Below are 24,347 nucleotides of genomic sequence, written 5' to 3'. Positions count from 1 at the left end.
AAACATAGGTAAATTTGGCAAAGATACAAGTAATCAAAATGGTCAGACTGAGAGATTTTGGCATTTATAATAATATGATAATGAATTCAGTGTTTAAACACAAGGAAATATATAAATATACTTGGTCAGCAAGAGGATGCAAATCAGTAATTGACTATGTTATCGCAAATTTTAAATGAGCAGAGTTAAGTGCAATTGCAAAACGAGAAGGGAAAAAAACACAGAGAGAGAGAGAGATGGAACAATTTCGTTACAGAACTAGAAAAGGATATATTTAAGCCACAACTCAAAACCTATAAAGTAATAAAATATATGAATAAAGAAATAAAAGAAAAGATAAAAATACAAACAATAGATTTAGAAAAATTAGTGACCTATTTCCAAAATCTCTGGACAGATGAGAACAATGAAATAAAATTTTATAAAACAAAGAATGACCTAATAGAAAATATGTTAGAATTGAAAAATACAAGATGATGAAAAATACGAAAACGCCAGGAGAAGACAATATAAATACAGAACTATACAAAAAGGCAGGTGAAAAATTTAATGAAAGACTTCTGAAATTTTTTTATATGGTTTGGATGTCTGGAAGAACTAACTCTTGGGAAAAAAAGCACTGGTTATTCCTATCTATAAAAAAGTAAATAAAGACGATTGCAATACTATAGTGGAATTAGTCTGCTAAATACAGGATATAAAATAAATATATGCAGGAATATTAAAAGAGAAGCTAAACAGAATTGCAGAGGTCAAACTATAAGAACAAAATGGTTTCCGAAAAGGCCGATTCTATACAGATCGAAGTTTTTCTCTAAAATGATTAATAGAAAAGAGAAGAGAATTTCAAACACACGTGGCCTTTATTGATTATGAAAAAGCCTTTGACGAAATTAGTAGACAAAGATTGTTTAAAATATTAACTGATTTAAATATACCAAACCAACTTTTACAATCCACTATTGAAATATATAATAGGAAATAAAATAGCAGTTTCAAAGGAGAAAACCCAATAAGAAGTAAAATAGTGATAGATAATAAAATATTAGGACAAGTAAATACTTTCAAATACTTGGGATGTGATTTATCATACAAAGAAGACAGACCCTAAAATAACAAACTTTGTCAAAGTAAATGGCATAATAAATAATATATTTAAGCCATCCATAGTACAAAAACACACTAGAATCAGACTATTATTATTATTATTATTCGTGACACCTCCAAGGAGTCCGAAGACTCATTACGGGAGGACACCTACAACTGTCTCAACCACTACACCGAACCTCTACTACGAATCATCTCCATCAACACCATCAACCGCCCACCTCCACCACTAATAAATGAAGAAATTTTTAGGAAGAAAAAGTTAATTCAGTACTGGAAGCAAAAGGTTTAAAAAGATGTTCTGTAGTTCTTTAATGGAATTTCAAACAAGTTTTTAAACTGAAGGATATGTGCTGTTTTTATGAATGGATGAAGATTACAATCTATAAGGGACATTCATCTTAAGACAATGTTCTCCTCTCTCTCTAGTTCACACAGCCAATTTAACCAATTTAAATAGAGCATTTTAGTAGTGAATATTAGCACGCAAGCTATATACACAAAATTATCAAATTACAAAAATATTTCGATATTCCTGAAGGAAATCAAAGGCACTTGTCACATTTCGAACTTTGTTAAAAAAATTAAAATTGAGATTATGCTGCATAATGTCATGCAAGATATTATATATGGTTTATATGGTATTCTGTGCATTAATTCAGATGGAATTAATGTGAAACAATAAATTTAGTTCATCAGCAAACTTCACAAAAGCATCGTCTTGTTTAGAATAGCACAAAAAACCAACAAAAGAATGCAAAAGGTTGTAACGTGCTTTTTGTGCTACTAAAGATTTCTTTTTAAGGGGGAGAATAAAAAAAAAAATCAGTGTACTGGTAGAAAGGGTATCACTCAGATCAGTCAACAGCTAAAACCATTTACCAGCTAAAAGTTTAAATGTGCCCACATATTCTAAACACTCTTTGTTCAGAATATGTGGGAACAAAATTCAAAGATACCAACATGTTTGTATTAGTAACACATTATGTATAGATATTTTTATAATATATAAAAATATCTATACGTAACGATATGTATATTTTATTGCGTGTGTTCTGAATTTTGTTCCCACATATTCTGAACACTCTTTGTTCAGAATATGTGGGAACAAAATTCAAAGATATCAACATGTTTGTATTAGTAACACATTATGTATAGATATATATATAAAAAAAACATTTTGATTAAGTATACATTAAGTCATTTATATTTGCTTTTTCTGTAAAAACATTACTAACTCACACCACAGCATTTTTTCTCTCTAGTTAGCAATTAAACAGAACAATCAAAACAAGAAGTCTGGAAGAAGGGACAAAACACATTCATTCCAAAGAACATATAATCAGAATTATGTGCTGTACAAGACTATGTTCAAGTATATATTATAAAAATTTGCAAAATACTGAAAAATCATTATTGCTCCACTATCAAATAATACTTTTGATCTCCATTTAGAAAAGCAGAATTTGAATTACTTAAACTACATTAATTTCTTTTATCTAAAAAACAAATTTTTTATAATGAAAATATATCAATGGAAACTTTGGTAGTATTGTCTGTCAAATAAATGAAAGATTTTCATCTGCACATCCCTTCTTATTATCCTAACAGAAATAATTTTACAATGTTGGATACTTTATAATTACTTGAATAATTTCACCTAGATCTTAATTTAGTTTGAATCTTATAATTTGAACTTGACTGATAATTTTTTTTTTATTTTTAAAGATTGGCTATGGCTAAGTCTCACGAGTGCCAAACTTAAGCATGAAAATAAAACCATACAATATAATAAAGTGCAAAGAGAACTATACAGTTATTCAATAAAGCCAATGCTGCCTTTCTTTTTTATAGTACTTAAATTTTCTTTATATACACAAGATATATTTCACATTATTATTTAAACATTTTTTTTTAGTGACAGCTTAGAGAAATAATATTAAAGAAACAATTGACCATTTCACACTTGCTATAAATAAACTGCACAAAAATGCACACTTTAAAAAAAATAATATTAACACTCAAATTTATTAGGCAGTTTTACAGTTTTTAGAAGGCATACTTGACAAACAATAAGACTCCAAAAAGTAATGCCTGAAAGCAATGAGTTGTACACAATTTTTTTCTTATTCCAAACCTCAACGCACTGTGGATAATTAGTATACATTGTAAAAAACAGTGTGATTTTAGGTGAATTATATAAATAAGAATATTACAAGATGAGTAGGTTTTGTACAATTTTATTTTGAGCTCAAGAGTTGTGAAAAAAACTCCATATAGTGGCAAACAATTAACTGAAAATCATAGAAAATGATTATTGGCTATAAAGCACAAAATGTAAATTTTATCTTACTTTTGTTAATTTCTTGCATTCGTAAGGGCAGCATAACCAAATTTATTTCAATATGATCATATAAAAATCTATAATATAGTGAAGGAATACAAAAAGGCTGGGCTTCATTTACATGTGCCAAAATGTATATATTTATTTCAACACTTGTTTTTTCTATAACCCAAAGTGAAATCAATATTATTTTGTGATGAATTTTTTTTTTTTAAATTTCAACTTACGACCATTCTCTAAATTAAAATATCCATTTATCTTATTGAGAATACTTTGATATATGCAAGGACAACATGATCCAGGGAAGGAGTGTTTATAATGCATATGAGAAATTACACTTGTATGCATCTGGAAGCCATGTGAATTGTGATTTTAACAGCTTATTTTTCATTAAGTGGCAATGAAATTTATTCCTATTATAATTATATAATTTCTTGTACAGTATCAATATATCAATTTTTTTTCCTAATTTGAAATATATGATTAAATTAAACTATGACTCTAGAGCTAAATCTTATGACTGATTTTGGGAATAAAATTTCATATTCCCTTGGAGAATGAGAACACTTTGTACAAAACCAGAAATTTGTACATATCAGTATGTTTATTTCAGAGTATTCTGAATGTATAAACAGATAACAGACTATACAAAAATCCTTCGTAGTAAGTGAAACCAAAAAATTTGCATGACAAAACAATACTGATAACTAGCACCCTAAAATATCCCTTTCAATTTTTAACAAAAATGGAATGTTGTGCTGCTGACAGGAGAAGAAAGTCATCTCAAACTTTCCAGAGAATCTGTTATAAAAGGGAGATTGTTTTCAAATACTTGAAAAATAAGCACACACACACACTCACTGTACATCTTGGCCATATTAAACTCTTAGTAGAAACTTCAAGAGCAATAACAAACAACATTTTTTCATCAAATAACAACCTATCTAGTAAACTTTAACACTAAGTTCATTCTGAAATAATCATCTTTCATGACCAATGTATTTGCACTGAAAATTCTATGACCATCAGACAACAACACTATTCAAGTTAACAAGCAAGTTCAGTTTCCATGTCCTCTAAAATTGCACACATTACTATAATGCTTTATTTCAACACCATACATTATAAAATTGAACAATAAAAAGAAAATAAAAGGAAACTATATATGATAAAGGAATCAGCTAAATTTGCAGTGTTCACGTTTGGTATTAAAAATATTAAAGCTTAAAAATTACACTTTAATGTTGCAAGTCTGCCTTTCATATTCATCTAAAACAGCATTTTATCAGCTAAAACGTCACAAAAAACTGCCGCACTCCATTCCACACTTGTAAAAGTATAGATATGTTTATAATTAAACTACATATCTACTTAAAATATCTTTTCTTCTCTTTAGGATGTAACAGGGAGTGAATTGGAAATCAATCTGTATACAGTGTGGTGTATTGTACAGTAGTATGCTATGCTTTTCATGATCCAAGACAGAGAAGCTGAACTTGTTGATAAATGTTCATTTTACTAATGATGAATAAAGTTATTCCCATTCCGTTGTCCCAGGAGGCTTTGGAGTTAAATCATATAAAACTCTGGAAATACCAGGTACAGAACTAATTTCAGCTACCATCTTTCTGATAACCTAAAAACATAAAAGCCACAATTATACACAGTAATGCACACAGCATTAAGAAATACACTATACATGTTTTGTTTTAACCAAATGCAATGTTCAAGAAATTGGCATTCTAATAGCAAAACCTTTTGTAAATAACAATGCATAGAATGAATACATAAGTTTCTGCGGCTTATCCACGGCAGTTTGATTTTTAATGTATGGCTTGCTTTCATTAAAAATTTAACTGCAGACTTAGGATATGATATGCGTGATGCTACAAAATGTGACAGCAACAACTAGCATTGTTCCAACATATATATACAGTAATTAATTAAATATTTTTATTCTGGTTATTTATATGTACCAATTGTGAAGTTCTAATAACATCTAATATAGGGGTTGGCAACAATTTTTCACTATATGTAAAATTTCAATTTGTATGTTCATGTTTAATGCATAGGTCACAGAGGGGAAGGGGATTGGGGGAGGTTAGTAAAAAAAATAGTACAAAAATCTGTTAAATACTATTTTGACATTGCAAACACACATTTAAATCACAAATTTATATATAAATTATCACAAAAGTATATCAATAATGCAAACATAATATAAATATTGACAAATGTGCAAACAGTTAAAATCTTATAAAAACTGTATTAAATATAAATAAAAACAAAAAGGAATTAACTTATAAACTTTTTCGATTTAAAAAAAATTTAGATTTAGTTTTCAAATAAAAACTTTGGGCAGGCCACTCAGTGACCTGTGGGTCATAGGTTGCCAACCCCTGATGTAATGTGTGTAATTAATTGCTTCTAGCCTCTTTTTTTTTTGTATAACTTGTTATCTAAAAACATGTAGTGGTTTCAATATGAATCTTTCTATAATACAATGCACAGAAATTTAAAAAATATATAGAAATAGTGGATATCAAAGTTGAATGTATGCTGAAACCTTGGAAGTTTTGAAATTTTGACCAGAGAGCCCAATGAGAATACAATCCTCGCCATCGGAATTGCCCCAGCATTTGTATATTTGCCATTTATTAGTGCATTTGACAAAGGCTTCACTGGTCTAACAGCTGTTTCAAACCTGCTGGCCTTGTTTCAAATCTGTCCCCCCAGAGACAAAGCAGAAATCTTAAGAGAGCAAGAATTCTCATTCAATACCAAGGCAATTTCCTGGGTTGTTTGGTCAAAATTTTGAAACTTTCTGCATACTCAGCTTTGAAATAGTGCTGGATCTTTGATATCCACCATTTCTATATAATTTGCGGTACCAAAATAAAGTCATATGGCTCTTTCTTTGATAATTAAAAAATACATTAAATTTACCTGTTTTTTAACCACTTAAATGGATAATTGAACTATACTCAACAGATCATATTTTATCACTGTTCATAATACCTATTATAGTTCGCCCACCGTTTGTAGATCTCTCCTTGGCATTTTGCCAAGAATTGTTGATTCATGCTGAAGGGGAGAAAGAAATGAAGGATGTACGAATTGGTCGCCAACATGCGAAATCACGTGCTTTCTTGTCTGTCGCTGTACTAGTACTAGCTTGATTTTTGTTGTCACTTTTTTGCATTTTTTTTTATTATTAATTTGTATGATGGATCCAGTATAGTCAACAAGTTCTGTTGTTGTTTAACAACAGAACATGTTGACTGTAGTTTCAGTAGCTCTTGCAAAAGAATATTGAATAATATGCTGACATTCTGCGAAAAAGAATCGTCTGCTTGTTCCCCTTTCTCAAGTCATAAAACGTGCAAGTGGGCGTATCAGGGTCGACTGTTAAAAGAATTCGTAGGGAATCAAAAGATGAAGGTAAGCCAAAATTTAAATCTCCTACAAAAAGTGCCAGAGTAAAGAAAACCATCGAAACCGTAGCTTTGAATGATTTTGATGTAGACGTTATAAGAAGAACTATTCATGAATTTTACGTGGTCAAGAAAAGAGTGCCAACTGTTCCGAAATTGATTCCTGTGCTTAAAGAAAAAATTAATTTTCCTTGGAAAAGAGAAACTTTAAAGAAAATACTTCATGAAATCGGATTTTGTTTTAAAAAGTCTCAGAATAAAAGGAAACTTATCATGGAGCGAAGTGATGACATTGTTTTATCTAGAACGCAGTATTTGAGAGCAATAAGACGTTTCAGGCAGGAGAAAAGACCGATTGTGTATCTAGATGAAACTTGGATTGATAGTAATTTAACTTATGGAAAATGTTGGCAGTCTAAAGAAGAATGTGGAGTGCTACAAACCAGAAATGCCTCGCAGCGCATAATAATTTTGTGTGCGGGTGGAGAAATGGGTCTTTTTTTACTGAATTCAAACTTACTATATAAAGCCAATTACCATAGGTAAATGAATTCTACAATCTTCGAAAAGTGGACAGAAGAAAAACTGATTCCAAACCTTCCTAAAAATGCTGTTGTTATAATTGATAACGCTTCATATCACTCTATTTGATTAAACAAAGTTCCACATTGGTCTAATAATAACATTTCTCATTCCCCAGATATGCGAAAAATTGAATTGCTTAATTTGGTCAAAAGAAACTCGCCCACAACTAAACTATTTAAATTCGACATGATGCTCAAAGAGCATGGATTTCTAGCAATGATGCTACCACCGTATCATTGCGATATTAATGCCATTGAGTATGTTTTGGCAGAAGTGAAAAGTTTCATTCGCCATCGCAACGTAACTGGAGATATTGACATGTCAAAACTTTTTAAACTTTCAGAACAGGCGACTGAAAGTATTATAGTTCAAAACTGGGGACAATATCTTTCATGTCACCTCATTGGAAAATATGTATTGGGACAGTGACGGAATTATCGAAGAATTATGCGAACCTTTGGTGATCAGTTTAAGTGAAAGTGATGGCGATTCGGACACCGATTCAGATGACTATGAAGATTAAAAGGATTTGATAATGGTATTTTTTTCTCAACCTTTTTTTGCATGGGTTTGTTAAAAGAATCACAACAAGTCATAAACAATTAATCAGTTTAGGACATTAAAGTGTCTCAGTTCTCTCAACTGTAAGTTTAGAATATCTAAGTTCACTTGAAAAAAAATTTCTGTTTTTCATTATAATTATTTTTATTTTATAGAAAACTTTCTTAAAAATAAACTTAGTTAAATTTTTGTTTTATGCTATACCTTTTTTTTAATTTTGTTAACACTCTACGTACATTTTTCCAACTGTTATACAAGCAAAATAGTTACACTTTAAAAACTACAATGTTCATAAAAGAAAAGCTAAATTTTTCGACCTGTAATAATAAACAAACACATCCCAGAAGATAGATTGATTACCCTATTATTGGAATGGATTCTCCTTTTTCGGACATGTGCAGAAGTGTCGAGGGACCTCTAATCGGTGGGCGAACTATAGTATGTGATATAAGGAACAAAGACATGCAAGGGATCGTGCAAAAAACCCATTCTATGAAAATGATCTTTAATATAGAATGGAACGTCTAATGTTTTATAGAAGGTGATCTCAGAAAAAAATGAAATTTCTCAAAGCACCTTATATATAGCAATGACATCAGCAGTCAGTCACTAATGAGTACAAATTGTCTTCCAAAATTTATCTACAATGATTCTGGAGATGGCTGAGTAGGCTGATGCATGAATCAAGTTACCTGGAAACAATTCACTTTCTATAAAGGTGCTTGTCTCTAGTCTAGTCAGAACTATTGTCTCTAGTCTGACTATTTCTAACCCAACTCTTGCAAATGCAAATCCATAAGTTTTTATTTACAGATTCACTTGAACACTGTCTTGTATATTGCTAGTTTAGTGTTTTGGTTAATATCTCTTATAAAATTTATTCATATGACTCCCACCATACCAGCCATGCTATTCTATTTCCATATTTTATTTGTTCTTCGCAAAAAATTGTATCTTAATAGTTGAAATATTTTACTGTTCTATAGGTTGTTAAGAAAGGAGATGTTTTTTCATACTTTTGGCCTTTTCCTTGCTGATTTGCCAAATTTGTTCAATTTAGCAATTATTCAATTTAGTTAAAGAAGACATGCAATGGATTTGTTTAGGAATACTGCATCATCTGCATAAAATAAAGAAGTTTCATATCTCCAATTCTGATATCAGTTTTAATGCCACTTTCTTTCATTACATGATCCATGTAGATGATAGCAGAAATAGCATGCATCCTTGTTCTAAATCAAATCATCGTCTTTTTTTTTTTTTTTTTTTTTTTACTTGCTTCAACTCTAACAGCTGATTTACAACTTAAGTAGACGGCTGTACTACTTTATATATTGTTCCATTTACCTCATATAATGGTAGTGTTTTGAAAAGATTTTTCTCTTGGCCCCTTGTCATATGCTCCCCCCCCCCCTAAAACTACAAATTTAAATATTAATCCTTGTTATATTCCCTTGATTTCATACCTATTTCTCATAACATGAAAATATGATTCTGACAATCCCTAATTGGTCTGAACCCAACTCGTTCTTCCAAGTTTCTCTTCCACAATTTTTCTCATCTGAAGTATGCTTACATAAATATTATCTGAAACACTTGGACATTCTTCTGTAATTCACATTATTTTATTTCCCTTTTCATAGATGGGAATTATGAGACCTCTGCAAAAATCATACAGAATTTGATCTTCTAACAAGGCCTTCTGAATTATACAACGTAGCAACTCAAAAACTTTTATACCTCATATTTTAACATTTCTGGTTTAATATACTCCAACATTTCCACTTTTCAGATTTCTAATGGTTTTTTCCCTACTTCAGAGGACTAATATGTATTCCTAATTGCATTTTGAATTGTACACATCAATTCTTGATTTAGAATATTTCAAGAGTTCTGTCATTATTGCTTGTCTCACTGAATAATCTTTCAAAGTAATTATTCCAGATATTCATCCATATCTTTCTATATCTTTGTTTTCAGTTTTATATCTGATTCCTTTTATAATACTCTTTCCTCCATTTCTAAGCTTTTTCAAAGCCTCTATAACATTTTACCATGTAATTTTGTGATATTTGTCTTCTATATTCTAAGCAGCTTCACATTATTTAATACGTTACTTCCTTTTCTTATATTTTTCTCTGTATTCCCTCAGAGTAAATACTGACCTTCTTGCTAAGAACTTTCAATAATGCTTTCTTCTTTTTCCACAACTACCTAACTTCTAGTGTCCACCATGAATTTGGAATTTTCTATCCTTCAAAACAACTTTATCACATGCGTCACTAGATGAATTATTTTCATCTGAGTATGCCACTGAAACACCAAGGTTTGGTTCTTCTTTTGAAGATCTTTCATTTTTTTTTCTTTTATAATACATATTTGTATAGTTCAGTCTACTCAACTTAATTTTTTTTTTTTTTTAAAACTTTCTTATATATTTTTCTTTTCCATATGAAAAGAATTTTTCTCCTACATCAAACTACATGATCATTTCCTATGTAAAATCTTTATATATACAAATGTTGAATATAATATCCTGGACCTGTGTGAAGATTTAACCATCAATGATAACACAGATAATGTGGCATCTTTCTTATGTCTTCTCTGCATTGTGAATTTGTGGGCAACACAATGGTGAAACACTGTTAGAATGTTTCAACATAAACAAAAATCCATGAGGTATTATTAGCTTTGCCCTTTTATCCAACTGTCTCCAAATATTTCTATATGCTTGGGATTCATTTCTTACTCCGTTATTTAGATCTCCAACAAAGACTTTTTTTTTTGTAAATGTCAGCTGCCATTTCTAATGACAAAATTCTTACACTTCTTCCTTCTTTAGGACCATACATACAAGTTTCATGTCAAATTCCCTGTTCAAAATTGTCACAAGAAATTGCCTGCCACCTGCCAATCAAGAAGTATTTTCATGTTTAGTATTGAATACTATCACTACTCCTTCCTTTCCCTGATCACTACTGCCTGAATATAACATCCTATATATTTAGCAGAATCTTATCCATTTCAGTCTTTGTAATACTAATTTTGTCCACATGATTCATCTCTAGTTTAACTTCTTTTCATTTGATACTTCTTAGGTTTATGCTTATCTTCAATTCTGTTGATGCCAAGCGTGTTTCAGCGTTCACTTTGATTCTCCGATGAAAAATGATCAGTGGGAGTCTTGTTGAACTAGGTGATGCCCCAGCTAGAAACATTTCACCATATTGCACCATCTTATTTGTTTTTGGTTTAAGCCAATGCAAAATATAAATAGGTCAGCTCCCATTCTTATTAAGTATCCAGTGTATTTCCACTAATTGCATGCACCATGTTAGGAGTGGACTTAAGGCCAGAAGTCCCAGTCGTTTCTCCACATTTCTTAAAGGCTATGCAGAGGTCTCCTCTGTTACTCTTCAAACATTTTCTCTCACTAGTAACCTCTTGTTAAATCTTGAATGAAGATATTTCAATAAGAACTATCTCATTCAGGATAACTAACTCATTAACTATCTCATTAGCAATGGAAAAAAGTTTTTGTAAATTATGTGTAGCCAAATAGTGATACAAGTTCAAAGTTCGTGAGCGAGACACCAGGATTAGTGAAATAGCCTAAAGCAGTCACGTATACACGGAGCACGTTGCACGCGTGGGGTTCTCGGAAGACGCTACGGGAGAAGGCAAGACCGTGCGCAAAAGAAATCAGTACCATGTGGAAATATGCGATGCAAAAAGGGTGCCGTTAGGGGGTAAATATATAAGAGCTGGGACCACCCAGCAAAACTCTCTCTTACTCTTGCTCTCAGTTCGACATAGGTGCCCATCATTCAAGGGTTGCCACCTGAGTCATTCACGATGACAAGCAGACGAAAGGTTCAATGTAGTGGTGTACAGATGGAGAAGTAGCGGCCAGGTAGCAAGCTAAACGAGCAGTTTCGTCAGCATGCCGAGAAAACCTACGTAAGCTGATCGATGTGCAGTATCATGTGGACCAACCTAGGCTGAACTATTCCCATCTACACCAGAGAGAAAAAATCGTTATAACGAGATCCAAGCCAGGCCCAGGAGAATCAACAGTCCAGACAAAGAGTTAATATACTGAAGACAAGAAATTAAAGGTTGAGAGAAAAGCTTGATGAAATCACGTATCTGGTCAAGTACAAACCTTTAGTTAATTTTGTATGGAAAGAATAATCGTTGTGTGCTAGAGAACAAGGACATTCATTAATAGAACTCTAGTTAATTTATAGGCAGGACTGTAATATATATTCAAAAGGATGAATGCTTCAGATCTAGTAATGTGTTTCAGTGTATGTTGTGAATGTTAATTAAGTTTGATGTGTTATAGCATAATCATAAGCACAGATAATTAAACTAATGCCTGATGGAAATTGTAGATAAAGGAATTGAAAGGGTTAACCACTAAAGTTTGATAGTAATATTTCTTGATAAGGTCTTACTGTATAGATTACAGTTTATTACATGTTAATTTCTCTAATCTAGGAATATGTTAGCTTAATGAGGTGTAAATATTTTGCTAAAATGTATAATATGAATTTCCTTAATAAACCCTTGTGCTTTTACCTAATTAGTTGCCTGATTTAATGAATCCAATGCACCACTCATTAAAATTCAGACCTAAGCGGAAGTTAATTGTTTAGTTAAGACCATGACTGCAAACAAGGTTAATACAGAAGGTATTGGTATTTGGAAGCTAGGTATATATGTAGAACGATTGATCAAGTGTCTGTCTGAGAGTTCACTCCTTGACTGAGAAGTTTTCCAATCTAAGGGCCCTGGGTGGTGCAGCGAAACAAATAAATTTTCCCAGGACCTTAAGAGGAGGTAACTCTAGATTTTTGCAACTAAGGAATTGGCTCTAATCAGAGACAATCCCTTTGTTAATTTAATTCGTGCACGTGACAATCTAAGCGGCAGAAGTACACATAGATCTCTATATAAATAAATATATAAAGTAGAAGCAAACAAAATAAAATAAAGACAAAAATAAGAGATCATAACACTCTTAAGCATAATATGGATTTCTTCTTTCCATGTGTTGTTTAGCGTTATAAGAATTCCAAGTGAGATAATCTTTGTCACTATGATACTTAGTGAATCATAGTGACAAAGATCACTTACTGTGATTTGAGATGGATTATTGTTTTCAGTCTTCTGATTCAAGCATTTTCACACTAAACATTTCACTGGAGCAATACTTATCAGTATAGAACCAGTAGTACAGTTCATTCTTCATTTTACTTTAAATTCTCTTCCTTTATCAAAATCCAGGTTTCTCCAAGGCTGTACAAGAGATGAACTAGCATATCACAACTGGATTTCAATAAAATATCCATCTTCCGTTTCTGTTTAAGCCAAAGCCTGAAACAGCTGCAAACTATCAACATCAAAAAATGATACCGAAAGGAGTGAAGAAACTCGCATCATGTCCAAATGGAAATCATGCTTTCTGGTCTCTTTGCAGAAGTTATTGGCTATAATTTTTTTCTAACCCTGCTTCTACCTCTTCTGTATTTGTATACATTACCTGCATAATCATATGGTATTTTTACTTTTCCTCCAATTCTTTCAACCACCAATCTTCATAAATGTCTCCATAGTATTTACAAATGTTACAAGAATCAGATGAATCTTGTCCAAACTGGATACTAAGAAAGTGTCGTAGTTCTAGGATGGCATTTTTCCAACTATTCTAAAGATTCATGTTACCTTTTTATTCTCTCTTATTCCACTGGTATCTATTGTGCAGTTAGAAATTGGTGCATATTCAACTCATTCCTAAAAAGGGCAACAAATTTTTGCCATCTGATTATCATTCAATTTCACTCACTTCATTTCTTTCTAAAGTAATGGAGAAAACCATTACTATGAAATTTCTATATTAACTTGACGTCTCTCAACCAGTAAATGATTGCCAGTATGGATTCTTTTTACCAAATATTTTCACAGAAACTGTTACTGATAATTTCCCCACTTCTGCAAATTTCTCTATTTCATGTGTAGCAGTTATTCATTCATCACTTCAGTTCAACTCTAAACTCAGAACAAATTTTTCTTTTTCTTCCATCATTCCTTCTAGTAGAATGGTCTTCCTCTTATATATTTAATAATAAAAAAAAAAAAAAAAATATATATATATATATATATATATATATATATATATATATAGGTCTTTTCCCACCTTTCTATCAACCCACAGTACTAATGTACTATAATAAGTTGGGATTTCTGTGGCTTGAAATGTCCATAATTATTTTTATTTATTTTTTTTTGTCAGGCAAGAACTATGCACATCCTGTTTTATTCATCTTCTGATTAAATATGAACAGAAAAAAAATTAACAGATTTCTAAATTAATGACTATAATACATTACATAAACATAAACTAATGTTGAATATAGCATCAAGATGACAGACGCATGGCTCATTGCTGCGATGTGCTATGTGATTTTTCTCATATGGCTTTTTTTTTTTTTTTTTTTTTTTTTTTTTTTTTTTTTTTTTTTTTTTTTTTTTTTGTGGGTTGCCAAAGTACTTGATGTTTTTCTTTGATGGTGCGATATGCCAATTCTGACTTACATGCCTGTTTCTTCTTCATATCTCTGATATGGTCTTTGAGGTGGATTTTGCCAGATCGATCCATCTGTGCAACATAACATACTTCATGTACAGAAAATTTTGTACACCCTGGTCATTTAAGAGGGTAAGGTTGTTTTGGCCATCTTAGCACCATGGACACTTTTTGTAGCAATGTGAAAACAACTTTAAGACTGTACCGATGTAGGTCTTTGTAGCCATCTTTCCTCTGTATATGCACTGAGATATGTGACTGTCCAAGATGTTATTGATGGTTTTAAGACTATATCCATTTACAGATAAAATAGCAAAAAATACCCAAGCAAGAGTTTTTAAATTGCCCTCATGCTGCTACAAAAGTGTCCATGATGCTAAGATTGCCAAAATAGCCTCGCCCTCCTCTTAAACAGCCAGGGATTTACAAAATGTTCTGTACATGCAGCAATGAACAGATGGGATGATCTGGCAAAATCGACCTCAAAGAACATATGAAAGATGTGGAGAAGAAACAGGCACATAAGTCAGGACTGGCATATCATACCACCAAGTATTCTGGTAACTCATAAAAAGCCATATATGCAATTCAACAACTGTCTGCAGATTTAAAGAGGCTAGCAAAATTATACAATGCTGCCCTAATGTAATAAAAACCAAGGTTTCATCCTAAACGAACTTTGGTCAGCATATATCAAAAACCTCCACATTAATGAATTAGGATATGAGAGAAATCACTTAGCATATTGCAACAATGAACCATGCGTCTGATATCTTGATACTATATATTCAAGATCTGGTTAATGTTCATTCAATGTATAATAGTCATTAATTTAGAAATCTGTTGAATTTTTTTCCTGTTTGTATTTAATCAGGAGATGAATATGACAGGATGTGCATAAGCAGTAGTGATGAAATATTTTTCTTTCTTATAAGTAGCATGTTCTCACCTGAAAAAAAAAAAAAATCTCAAATGCCATATCACATAGCAACAATGATCCATGTGTCTAAAATCTTAATGCTATATTCAACATCTAGATTAAGTTCATTTAATGTATAACAATTATCGATTTAGAAGCACTCTCTCTCTGTTAATACTTTTTTATATTTGTATTTAATCTGAAGATGTACATGACAGGGTGTATAATACTAGTAATTAAATATTTTTCTTTTTAATATGTTGTCTGTGGATCTTCCCTACCAAAAAAATAATAATTATAATGTACTATAAACTGAATGACCTCTCATGAATGAGATTACTATTATAAAAAACTATTTGTCCACATTTTTGTGTGCCTGCAATATGCAGACCACGCAGTAAAGTTGGGATGACAACAGTGTTATAAATTAAGCAGAGAACCATCCACCTCAAAGAACCTATCAAAGATATGGAGAAGAAACAGGCACATAAGTCCGGACTGGCATATTACACCAAGAAAACCATCAAGTACTTTAGCAACTCACAAAAAAGCCATATACATATGTAGTATTCAACAAATGTTTGCATGGATATCTCAGTCATCAAAAAGTTGCACTAGTAATTTAAAAAACTAAATGTTTTCAATCAACATAAGCATTTGCTGAGAAATAACTATCGAGATAAGGAAAATGGTTGACATTTTACCAGTTACCCAATCCACAGAATAATCAGGATGATGAAGTACCTTCATCTTATACTTTGGCCAATTTTTCATAGGCTTTTTAAAAAATGTCAACAATGATTTGCACTTCAGTCTCAGAAAAAGAAAAACACAACAATACTGAAAAAGACATATGATAAAGTACCTAGAGAAAAGCTGTTCAAAACACTACAATTGTATGATGCAAATAGCACATTTTATTGAGCAATACAATAATTGATATTTGAGTATTAAGTCAGCAGTTACAAATAGGTACAAGGTGTGAAGTGTGTGGGTGGTCTGAAAAGTTCTCAGCCTAACAATGAAAAAACGAATTTATAATTTCAAAATTATTTTTATTTTTCAACATAATCTCCCTTAAGACTAATACATTTATGTCAGCGATGCTCCAGCGCCACTATCCCATCTCTGTAGTGGCTCTCAGTAAGATCTGCAAAATACCTCTGTACAGCTGCAATCACCTCTTGATTCGAAGAAAAATGCTGACCAGCGAGGAAGAGTTTTAGTTTTATGGGAAGAGATGGAAGTCAGAGGGAGCCAAATCTGGGGAACAGGGTGGATGTTCTAACAATTCATGGTGCAGATCCCTTAATTTTCCCATTGACAAAACACCTTCATGGGCAGGTGCATTGTCCTGATGAAAGATGATTTTTTCCCTTCTGCAAACTGGGTCTTTTCTCACGAATTTTTTTTGTCTAGTCTGATTAAAAGATCGGAATAATATTCCCCGGTTATTGTTTTACCCTTTTCAAGATAATTAATAAACGAAATGCCTTTAGCATCCCAAAACACTGATGCCATGACCTAGTCTTCTTTGGCGCTGAACAACTGGCTTCTGTTCACAGTTTTGACTGCTGTTTTCGGATTCTGGTGTGTACTGGTGAATCCAAGTCTCATCCATACTAATAAATCGATGCACAAAATCAGTTTTATTCTTGTTAAAATGCTCCAAGCAATGTTCAGAGATTTTCATGCGAGTGCGTTTTTGCTCTGTGTGGCACCCATCTTGCGCAAAGCTTTTTCATTTGCAATTCTTCATGCAAAATGTATCTTGCACGTTCTTTTGAAATGCCTATAGTCTCAGCAATATCATGGATTTTGACTCGCTGGTCATCCAATACCATATCAATGATTTCTGGTGTTGTTACACTTTTTTTGGATGTCCTTCACGTGGATCATCTTTAGGGCTGGTACAGGCACGTTTAAACTCAGCAGCCCATTTCTTAATTGTCGAAAAAGGAGAAGCCCATAAACTTTAATGAACTTTGAATGAATTTCTTTTGGCATTAAACCTTTTTTTTTTTTTACAAAGAATTTTATAACTGCACAATACTCAATTTTATTCATTTCAAGGGATAATGACAACACTTTGGCTTCTGACAGCTGTATAAAAAAATACTTGATAGAATGACTTGCAATTTCACATCGATGATTATGACAGATGTACCAACTTAAGAAAAAAAATATTTCCAGTAGTGTTGCCATTTATGGTTGAGGCCAAGAACTTTTCAGACAACCCATGTAAAATCAGGTACAAGCCAAGGGTGCACATTATTGCCACTTATTTATCATCTATATTGATCACATTATGAAAGTGGCATTGGGCATGATATTAAAATTGGAAATCACTCAGCTCATTATTTTATGCAGATGTACTCCCAAATAATCTAGTAAAAATTTACAAGATTCTCCAACTAAATTGAATAAACAGCTGTAATAAATTTACGGCTGATTATGAAAATAAAGCAGGAACGGTGAAAGCATCAACTGCATCCTGAATAGATAACCTGCAGAACAAATAAAGCATTTTGACTATTTAGGCACAATTTTTAGTGAAGATGGCAAACTAAATATGGAAATAAACAGAATTATCAAAGTTGGTTGAATGAGAATGGGCTGGCAATTTGGGACTTAGATAACTAAATTATAGTCTATTGGCTTAATGATGGTACAACAAGATGAGATTTCATGCTGATTGAGGTGTTACCCAGTTAAACACTGCCCCCACTGATTAAATCAGAGAACCAGGGTGAACAGTGAAAAGTCAACTACTAGAACAAACTCCAATGCAGCATCTAATGTAGAACAAACCTGTCAGATGAATTGAAGATAGGAACTACCAACATAAGGAGTCATCAATGGAAAAGAAGTTGAACTTGCAGAAGAACTGACAAAGTACCATGTGGACATGACTGGCATTACTGAGATAAAGATAAAAACATGTGATATCTTACTAAACAAGAAGTATAGCATATTATATTCGGACAATAATGATAAAGGAAAGGAAGAAGTAGCGATAGTATTAAACACCAAACACAAAGATAAACTTCTTGATTGGAAGGCAGTTTCAAGTAGTCATGTGGGGAAACAGACAATGAGATTTATTTGTGCTTATGGTCCCACAAAAGGTTCTGCTATGGAAGAAGTAGGGGATTCTTTTTGAGTCATTAGATCAGGCAGCTGACAAAGAAAATGGAAAAATTGGTCCTTGTTGAAGATTTAAACAGTAGAGTAAGAAATGAATCCCACCAGACATATAGAGATGTTTAATGAAAATTTAGAAAAAAGGAGCAAGGCTTACAATTATTATAAGTACTTGTTGGATTTCTGCTCAGGATACAGATTAGTCATTACTAACACCATGTTTCAACATTGTGCATAAGTTCATGTGGAGAGAAGACAAGAAATAAGAAAAGCAGATGTTTAGTTTGAAAGTCATACTGAAGATGCCTTTACTACTGCAAGAAAATTCTATGCTAATAAAAATTACATACAATCCACATTGCATGTAATTAGTTATCATTGCTTACATTCCAATTCAAGTTATTTGAAGTTATATAGACAAACAGAACTTCTTGTGCACAGAAGTGACTGAAGCATTTAATGAAGGCTGTTCCCAACCCATATCTCCCTGGGGGTGGAGAAATGATATAGGAAATTGAAGAGGATCAGTACTAAAGTTCCAACAAGACACTTTTCAAGGATTTAGGCCTAGAGTGGCCTGTTTCAGCCTTAGTCATCATTGAATCTCTTTAGAGGACATCCTGGTTTTCTTTTCCCTAATGGTTTGTAATTTAATACTGGTTTTGGTAATCTTTCTGTTTTCATTCTTTCAGTGTGTTCCATCCATTTATGTTTACATTTTTTATTTTTTCTATTACTGATTCTTTCATAATTTCATTTCTTTTGTGATCAAATAGAGTACACTTCACAGTTTTTATCATAAACTTCATTTCAGCTGTTATTAATCTTTGTTTTTTTGTTTTAGTGTCCAGATTTCACTTCCATACAATAGGACTAGTAGGGCTAGTTAATGTATTGTATACTTTTAATCTAGTGTGCTTTTGAACTAGGTTAAGTTTAAAAGTTGATTATACCTGTTATTTTTAGGTTTATATCTTTTTCATATGTAATCAGACATCCTGGAGAGATTTCACTTCCATACAATAGGACTAGTAGGGCTAGTTAATGTATTGTATACTTTTAATCTAGTGTGCTTTTGAACTAGGTTAAGTTTAAAAGTTGATTATACCTGTTATTTTTAGGTTTATATCTTTTTCATATGTAATCAGACATCCTGGATAGTTAAATGAATTCACCTGTTCTAAAATCTTGTTATCTATTACTGTTTTAGTTCTTACTAGAACTTGTGAAGGTCCAACATGGAATTAAATAAAATTTCTAATTCAGTGGCTGGTATGTGTATTTAATTACAGTTTTTACTCAAAACAGTACATTGCATTTGGAAATAGAGAACAGAATAAACAAAGCTAGTATGACAGGGAGCAAGATGAATAAATTTATTTTGAGGAAGAGAGAAATTAGTGAAAACACCAAACCACCAGTATACATGACAGACAGTTAAGTTATGGATATGAGAGGTGGATGTTAGAAATCAAGCACTTGATCAAAGATAACAGATCACACAGATAGGAGAGCTCTGAGAAAAACCAGGGACTTGAACAGATGGCAAAGGCAGAATCATTAAAAATGAAGATATTAAGAAGGAACTTAATATTGTGACCATTCAAGAATGTGCAAGCAGGGCATCATGATCACTTAAACAGAATGGGAGAGTAAAGGTAAGCAAAAACAGATGTTCAATGCCAAGATGGCCGAAAAGACCCAAAGGAAGATTATAGGTGGATTGATAGAAATGTCCTAGATCAAAATATGACAACACTGGCATGCTGAAAACCAAGACTAATTTGGAGGAAAATTGTTGATAGGAGATACAATAAAGTAAACTTAATCATATAGTGCTGTCAGAGTCTGTATACCATTTGAGGGATACTTATCAGGTAATTGATGATGAGCAAAGCTGGTATGGAACTGAATTAATTTATATTGAATAAGGGAGACTTCAGTCAAAACACTAAATTTTAGCACTCAGAATGGTATTCAAATCAATTGTAACTTATGGATGTGAGAGCAGGGTTAGAAATAAAACACTTTATCAAAGACTGAAGACCAGAGATATGAGAGTTCTGAGAAAAATTAGAAACAAACTTGGCATCAATGGCAGAATCAAATTAAAAATGAGGATATTAGGACCTTGGCATTGCCAGCATTCAGAAATGTGTAAGCATAGCAACATTTAAAGTGGTATGGTCACAAGTAGAATGAAAGAGGAAAGGCTAGCTAAACAAGTTTTTTTTTTTTTTGTCAGAATAGCAAGAAAAGAACTAGAGGAAGATCAAGATCGATCATTATAGCAATAAGTGCCTCAGAAGTTGAAATATAAAATCTGATGATATTGGAGTCCAGACAGATTTGGGGGAAAATTGTTGAAAGGAAGTTATTAATGATGTAAACTTTTCATATAGTACTATCATATAATGCTCTTCATAAAAAATGATTAACTTTTGACCTCATTGGATTTTTTTAAATGTATTTTTTAATAAAAGTACATTACACAGGACCCTCTGAACACTATAAATTTATGGATATCATGTGAAAAGATAAATAGGCAACTGAAAATTTAATTACAAACAATTTAAAACCACATAAGAGCCTTTTGATGCGATGTTTATTTGGTCAGATGTTTATGTTGCTATACTATTTTTTTTGCGAGATTCATTCTATAATTGGAATATTTTTATTATCAAAACAAACTGAAATATCATTTCTCTGTGGCTGAATTGAACTTAAAATTTGGTATTCAGAATTTCTATTAAATTTTTTCAAAACATAATTATATCTAGTGGAATTCTTGAAATTCAAAAATGCTGTTATGAAATACATTATTTTGTGACTAATTATTTCTTTACTTTTTAAAAATTTATTTAGTTTTGAAATTAAACTATTAAGGAACCACAGATGATATGAGTTTTTTTTTGCATTTATAAAAAGGGGGTGCACAATAGGTTAAAAAAAATGTTCGAGGACAAATCCTCCCCTCCACAGTACTAACGAGCTATGTTTCCCCAACCATTCATCAGCAGGATTATGATTAAAAACACATGAAATGATCTGTAGTAGTAGATAGTGAAAATTATTGTACTTACCTCAATGGGTATATGTTTGTTTGGAGTGGCAGGAATGCCTGTCATGAAATCTTGGGTGATGAAAGTCCTAATAACAACTGATCTTTGGCAGGATGGTTGCCTTGAGACAACATCACGATCAAAATGGATTGGTATTAAGATGATAGGCATTTGTGATAATATATTCGCACAGTTATTCTGCTGCAGTATTTGATGTGCAAGATAGTCACTTTGCCTTAATGTACTTAACACATTACTTGTTAAAAGAGTTGGAGTAATATCATGTATTGGAAAAGACACTGGATCTCCAAATATATAACAAACCCTAAAATAAATTGAAAAGAAAATTAATACATCTTATGCTGAATTTAATGTTATGTAAATTTATTTAAATATTTCCAACTGTGGCTGTTGTTCAACTGTTTGCAGAGAAGATTTTGCATGCTACATCAGAACCATTTCATATATATATCTGAAAAATGTTTATACTATTTTACGATGTACTGTTTAGTTCTGGAATGTTCATTCATCTCCTTGTATTACTTAATGGTGTGCACATCAGAAATATTAGATGATATACATGAGAAAAGATTTCACAATGCATTTTTTCATATGCAAAGCTGTTTTTTTTTTTTTTTTTTTTTTTTTAAATTCACAATCAGTTATAAATTTTCTTAATGGGTACATTGTTCTGCAAGGACAGAAAAATCAGAACTTACTCCATGGTAAAGAGCCTATCCAGAAAAAGAATTTTACTGAACCTGATAAGAAAATCAGCAGGCACTAAAGAGAAAACAGACAAATTTTAAAAAGTGAAAAAATATGCAAGTGTAAAAATATACTGGAGGATATGAAAACACTCAGAAATGGAGGAAACAGTATCACTAATAGAATGAGAAATAATAAAGATGACAAAAAACAAAGATAATGATATGCTGGATGTCTGTAGTAATTCATGTTATAGACTGACCGTTACACTTAGAAAAAGATATAAACAGCTCCTTGAAATTCAATTTTGGGACATCATCCAAAGAAAGTTATTTAGCAACATCTTCCCTAGGTTTTGCCATCACTGATATTGAAACACAGCAAAGATCACAAAGAAACTTGCAATGACTTCTTTTTAGGTTTATGGTTTGTAAAATTATTAAATGAGATAACCATTGAGAATACAATACCAAGAAGAATATAATGAATACATTTCAGTACTGAAAGTAGAAGAAGCTACTAGAAGTCTGAAAAAATGTGGAAAAGCCGCTGGAGTACATGATATCAGACTACAATTGCTCAAATATTGAGTTTTAAAACTTTTACTCCTCACAACACATAACTGAGAAGGTTGAATTCCAAAGCAGTGGAATTAAAATTGTCATTATCCTTTTCTGTAAAAATGTGTGAATTAAAGAAATTTCCCTATCGAGTGGTTCTAGGTTGAATTCATGTAGGCATACTTTACTCTGAGAGGAAACTTAAAAAAAAAAGAAAAGAAACTGAAGAAAGAATATGATAGGCTGGATTCAGCTAAATTTCATCTATTCCATCTTATAAAAACATTTGAAAAAACTATATCATCTAAGTCCTGATGGTGCAACTCTTTCAAAAGCTTTGTATACAATACATATTTCTTATGGTATTCTAGACAGATGCTAACAGTTTGTTCTGCCTTCCCAAAATATGTTAAGCTGCAAGCACATGACACTTTATGTAATTATGAAGGATGGAGTTTGTTGTTACAGAGGGCATCTCATCCATCCCATGAAAAATCTCTTCAGCATTTAACTGGTAACAATCTCAATTTTGATATCTCAATCATATCACCCTTCCTCCTGTGCACAAGGTTCTGCAAATAGCATTCATTCCATCTGTTGTCATACCCAACACTCAAGAGACCTAACATGGCACTGGTGAGGGTTCATAAAATCCAGCCACTGGATTCCTTAGACCTCCTTCAGCTGAACAGGAAATATCTACAAAGAAAAAAAGCCAGAATTCACTGCAAAATGAAAAAAAGTTCACTGGGTTGTTTCCACAAGAGGAAAGGAGAAGAAATGATAACTAGATGATTTTATCATCAATTTCCTGATATATATATATATATATATATATATATATATATATACCCTCAAGAGGTGTTCAGGCTACTACAACAGCACTCCATAGTTAAGTTTACATTATTATTAATCTATCAACAATTTTCCTCTATGTTAGTCTATTACTTATTAGCAATCCAACATTGTTGCATCTAACATTTTGTACTTCTAAAGCACTTCTGACTGACTCAGTCCAGCTAAGACCTCGATCTTCCTCTGCTTTTTCCTGCCACTTTGGCACCCAACACCTGTTTTCATAACCTTTCCTTGCACATTCTATTTAAGTGGCCACACACCATCTTAGATTATCACTGCTCACATATTCTTGAATGCTAACAATGTCAAGTTCCTTTCTTAATGTTTTCATTTTTAATCTGATTCTGCCATTGATGTCATATGTTCATTCCACTAATTTTTCTCAGAACTCTAATGTCTGTGGTCTCTAATCTTTGATCAAGTGCTTTATTTCTAATCCAATTCTCATATCCATACCTTAAAAACTGGTTTGA

The 24,347-nt window shown here is 32.0% G+C and overlaps 1 protein-coding gene across 2 annotated transcripts in view; it reads right to left on the bottom strand.

Annotated features, from left to right (window-relative positions):
• Nucleotides 1–3,116: 3,116 nt before the first annotated feature.
• Nucleotides 3,117–24,347, bottom strand: part of bur (GMP synthase burgundy) — a 330,780-nt gene continuing 309,549 nt past the window's right edge. For both annotated transcript variants that reach the window (XM_090390672.1, XM_090390671.1), the window contains exons 15-16: nucleotides 21,770–22,073; nucleotides 3,117–5,087 (exon numbers count right to left, since the gene is read on the bottom strand). In XM_090390672.1, coding sequence (XP_090246798.1) covers nucleotides 4,986–5,087; nucleotides 21,770–22,073 — 406 coding nt within the window. In that variant the 3' untranslated portion in view covers nucleotides 3,117–4,985. The remainder of the gene's footprint in view (nucleotides 5,088–21,769; nucleotides 22,074–24,347) is intronic.

Source organism: Typopeltis vanoorti, chromosome 3 (assembly GCF_054136105.1).
Source record: "Typopeltis vanoorti isolate ZY-2024b chromosome 3, IOZ_Tvanoo_1.0, whole genome shotgun sequence".
In the NCBI taxonomy this organism is placed as follows: Eukaryota; Metazoa; Arthropoda; class Arachnida; order Uropygi; family Thelyphonidae; genus Typopeltis; species Typopeltis vanoorti.
This window is presented reverse-complemented; position numbering and strand designations above follow the sequence as displayed.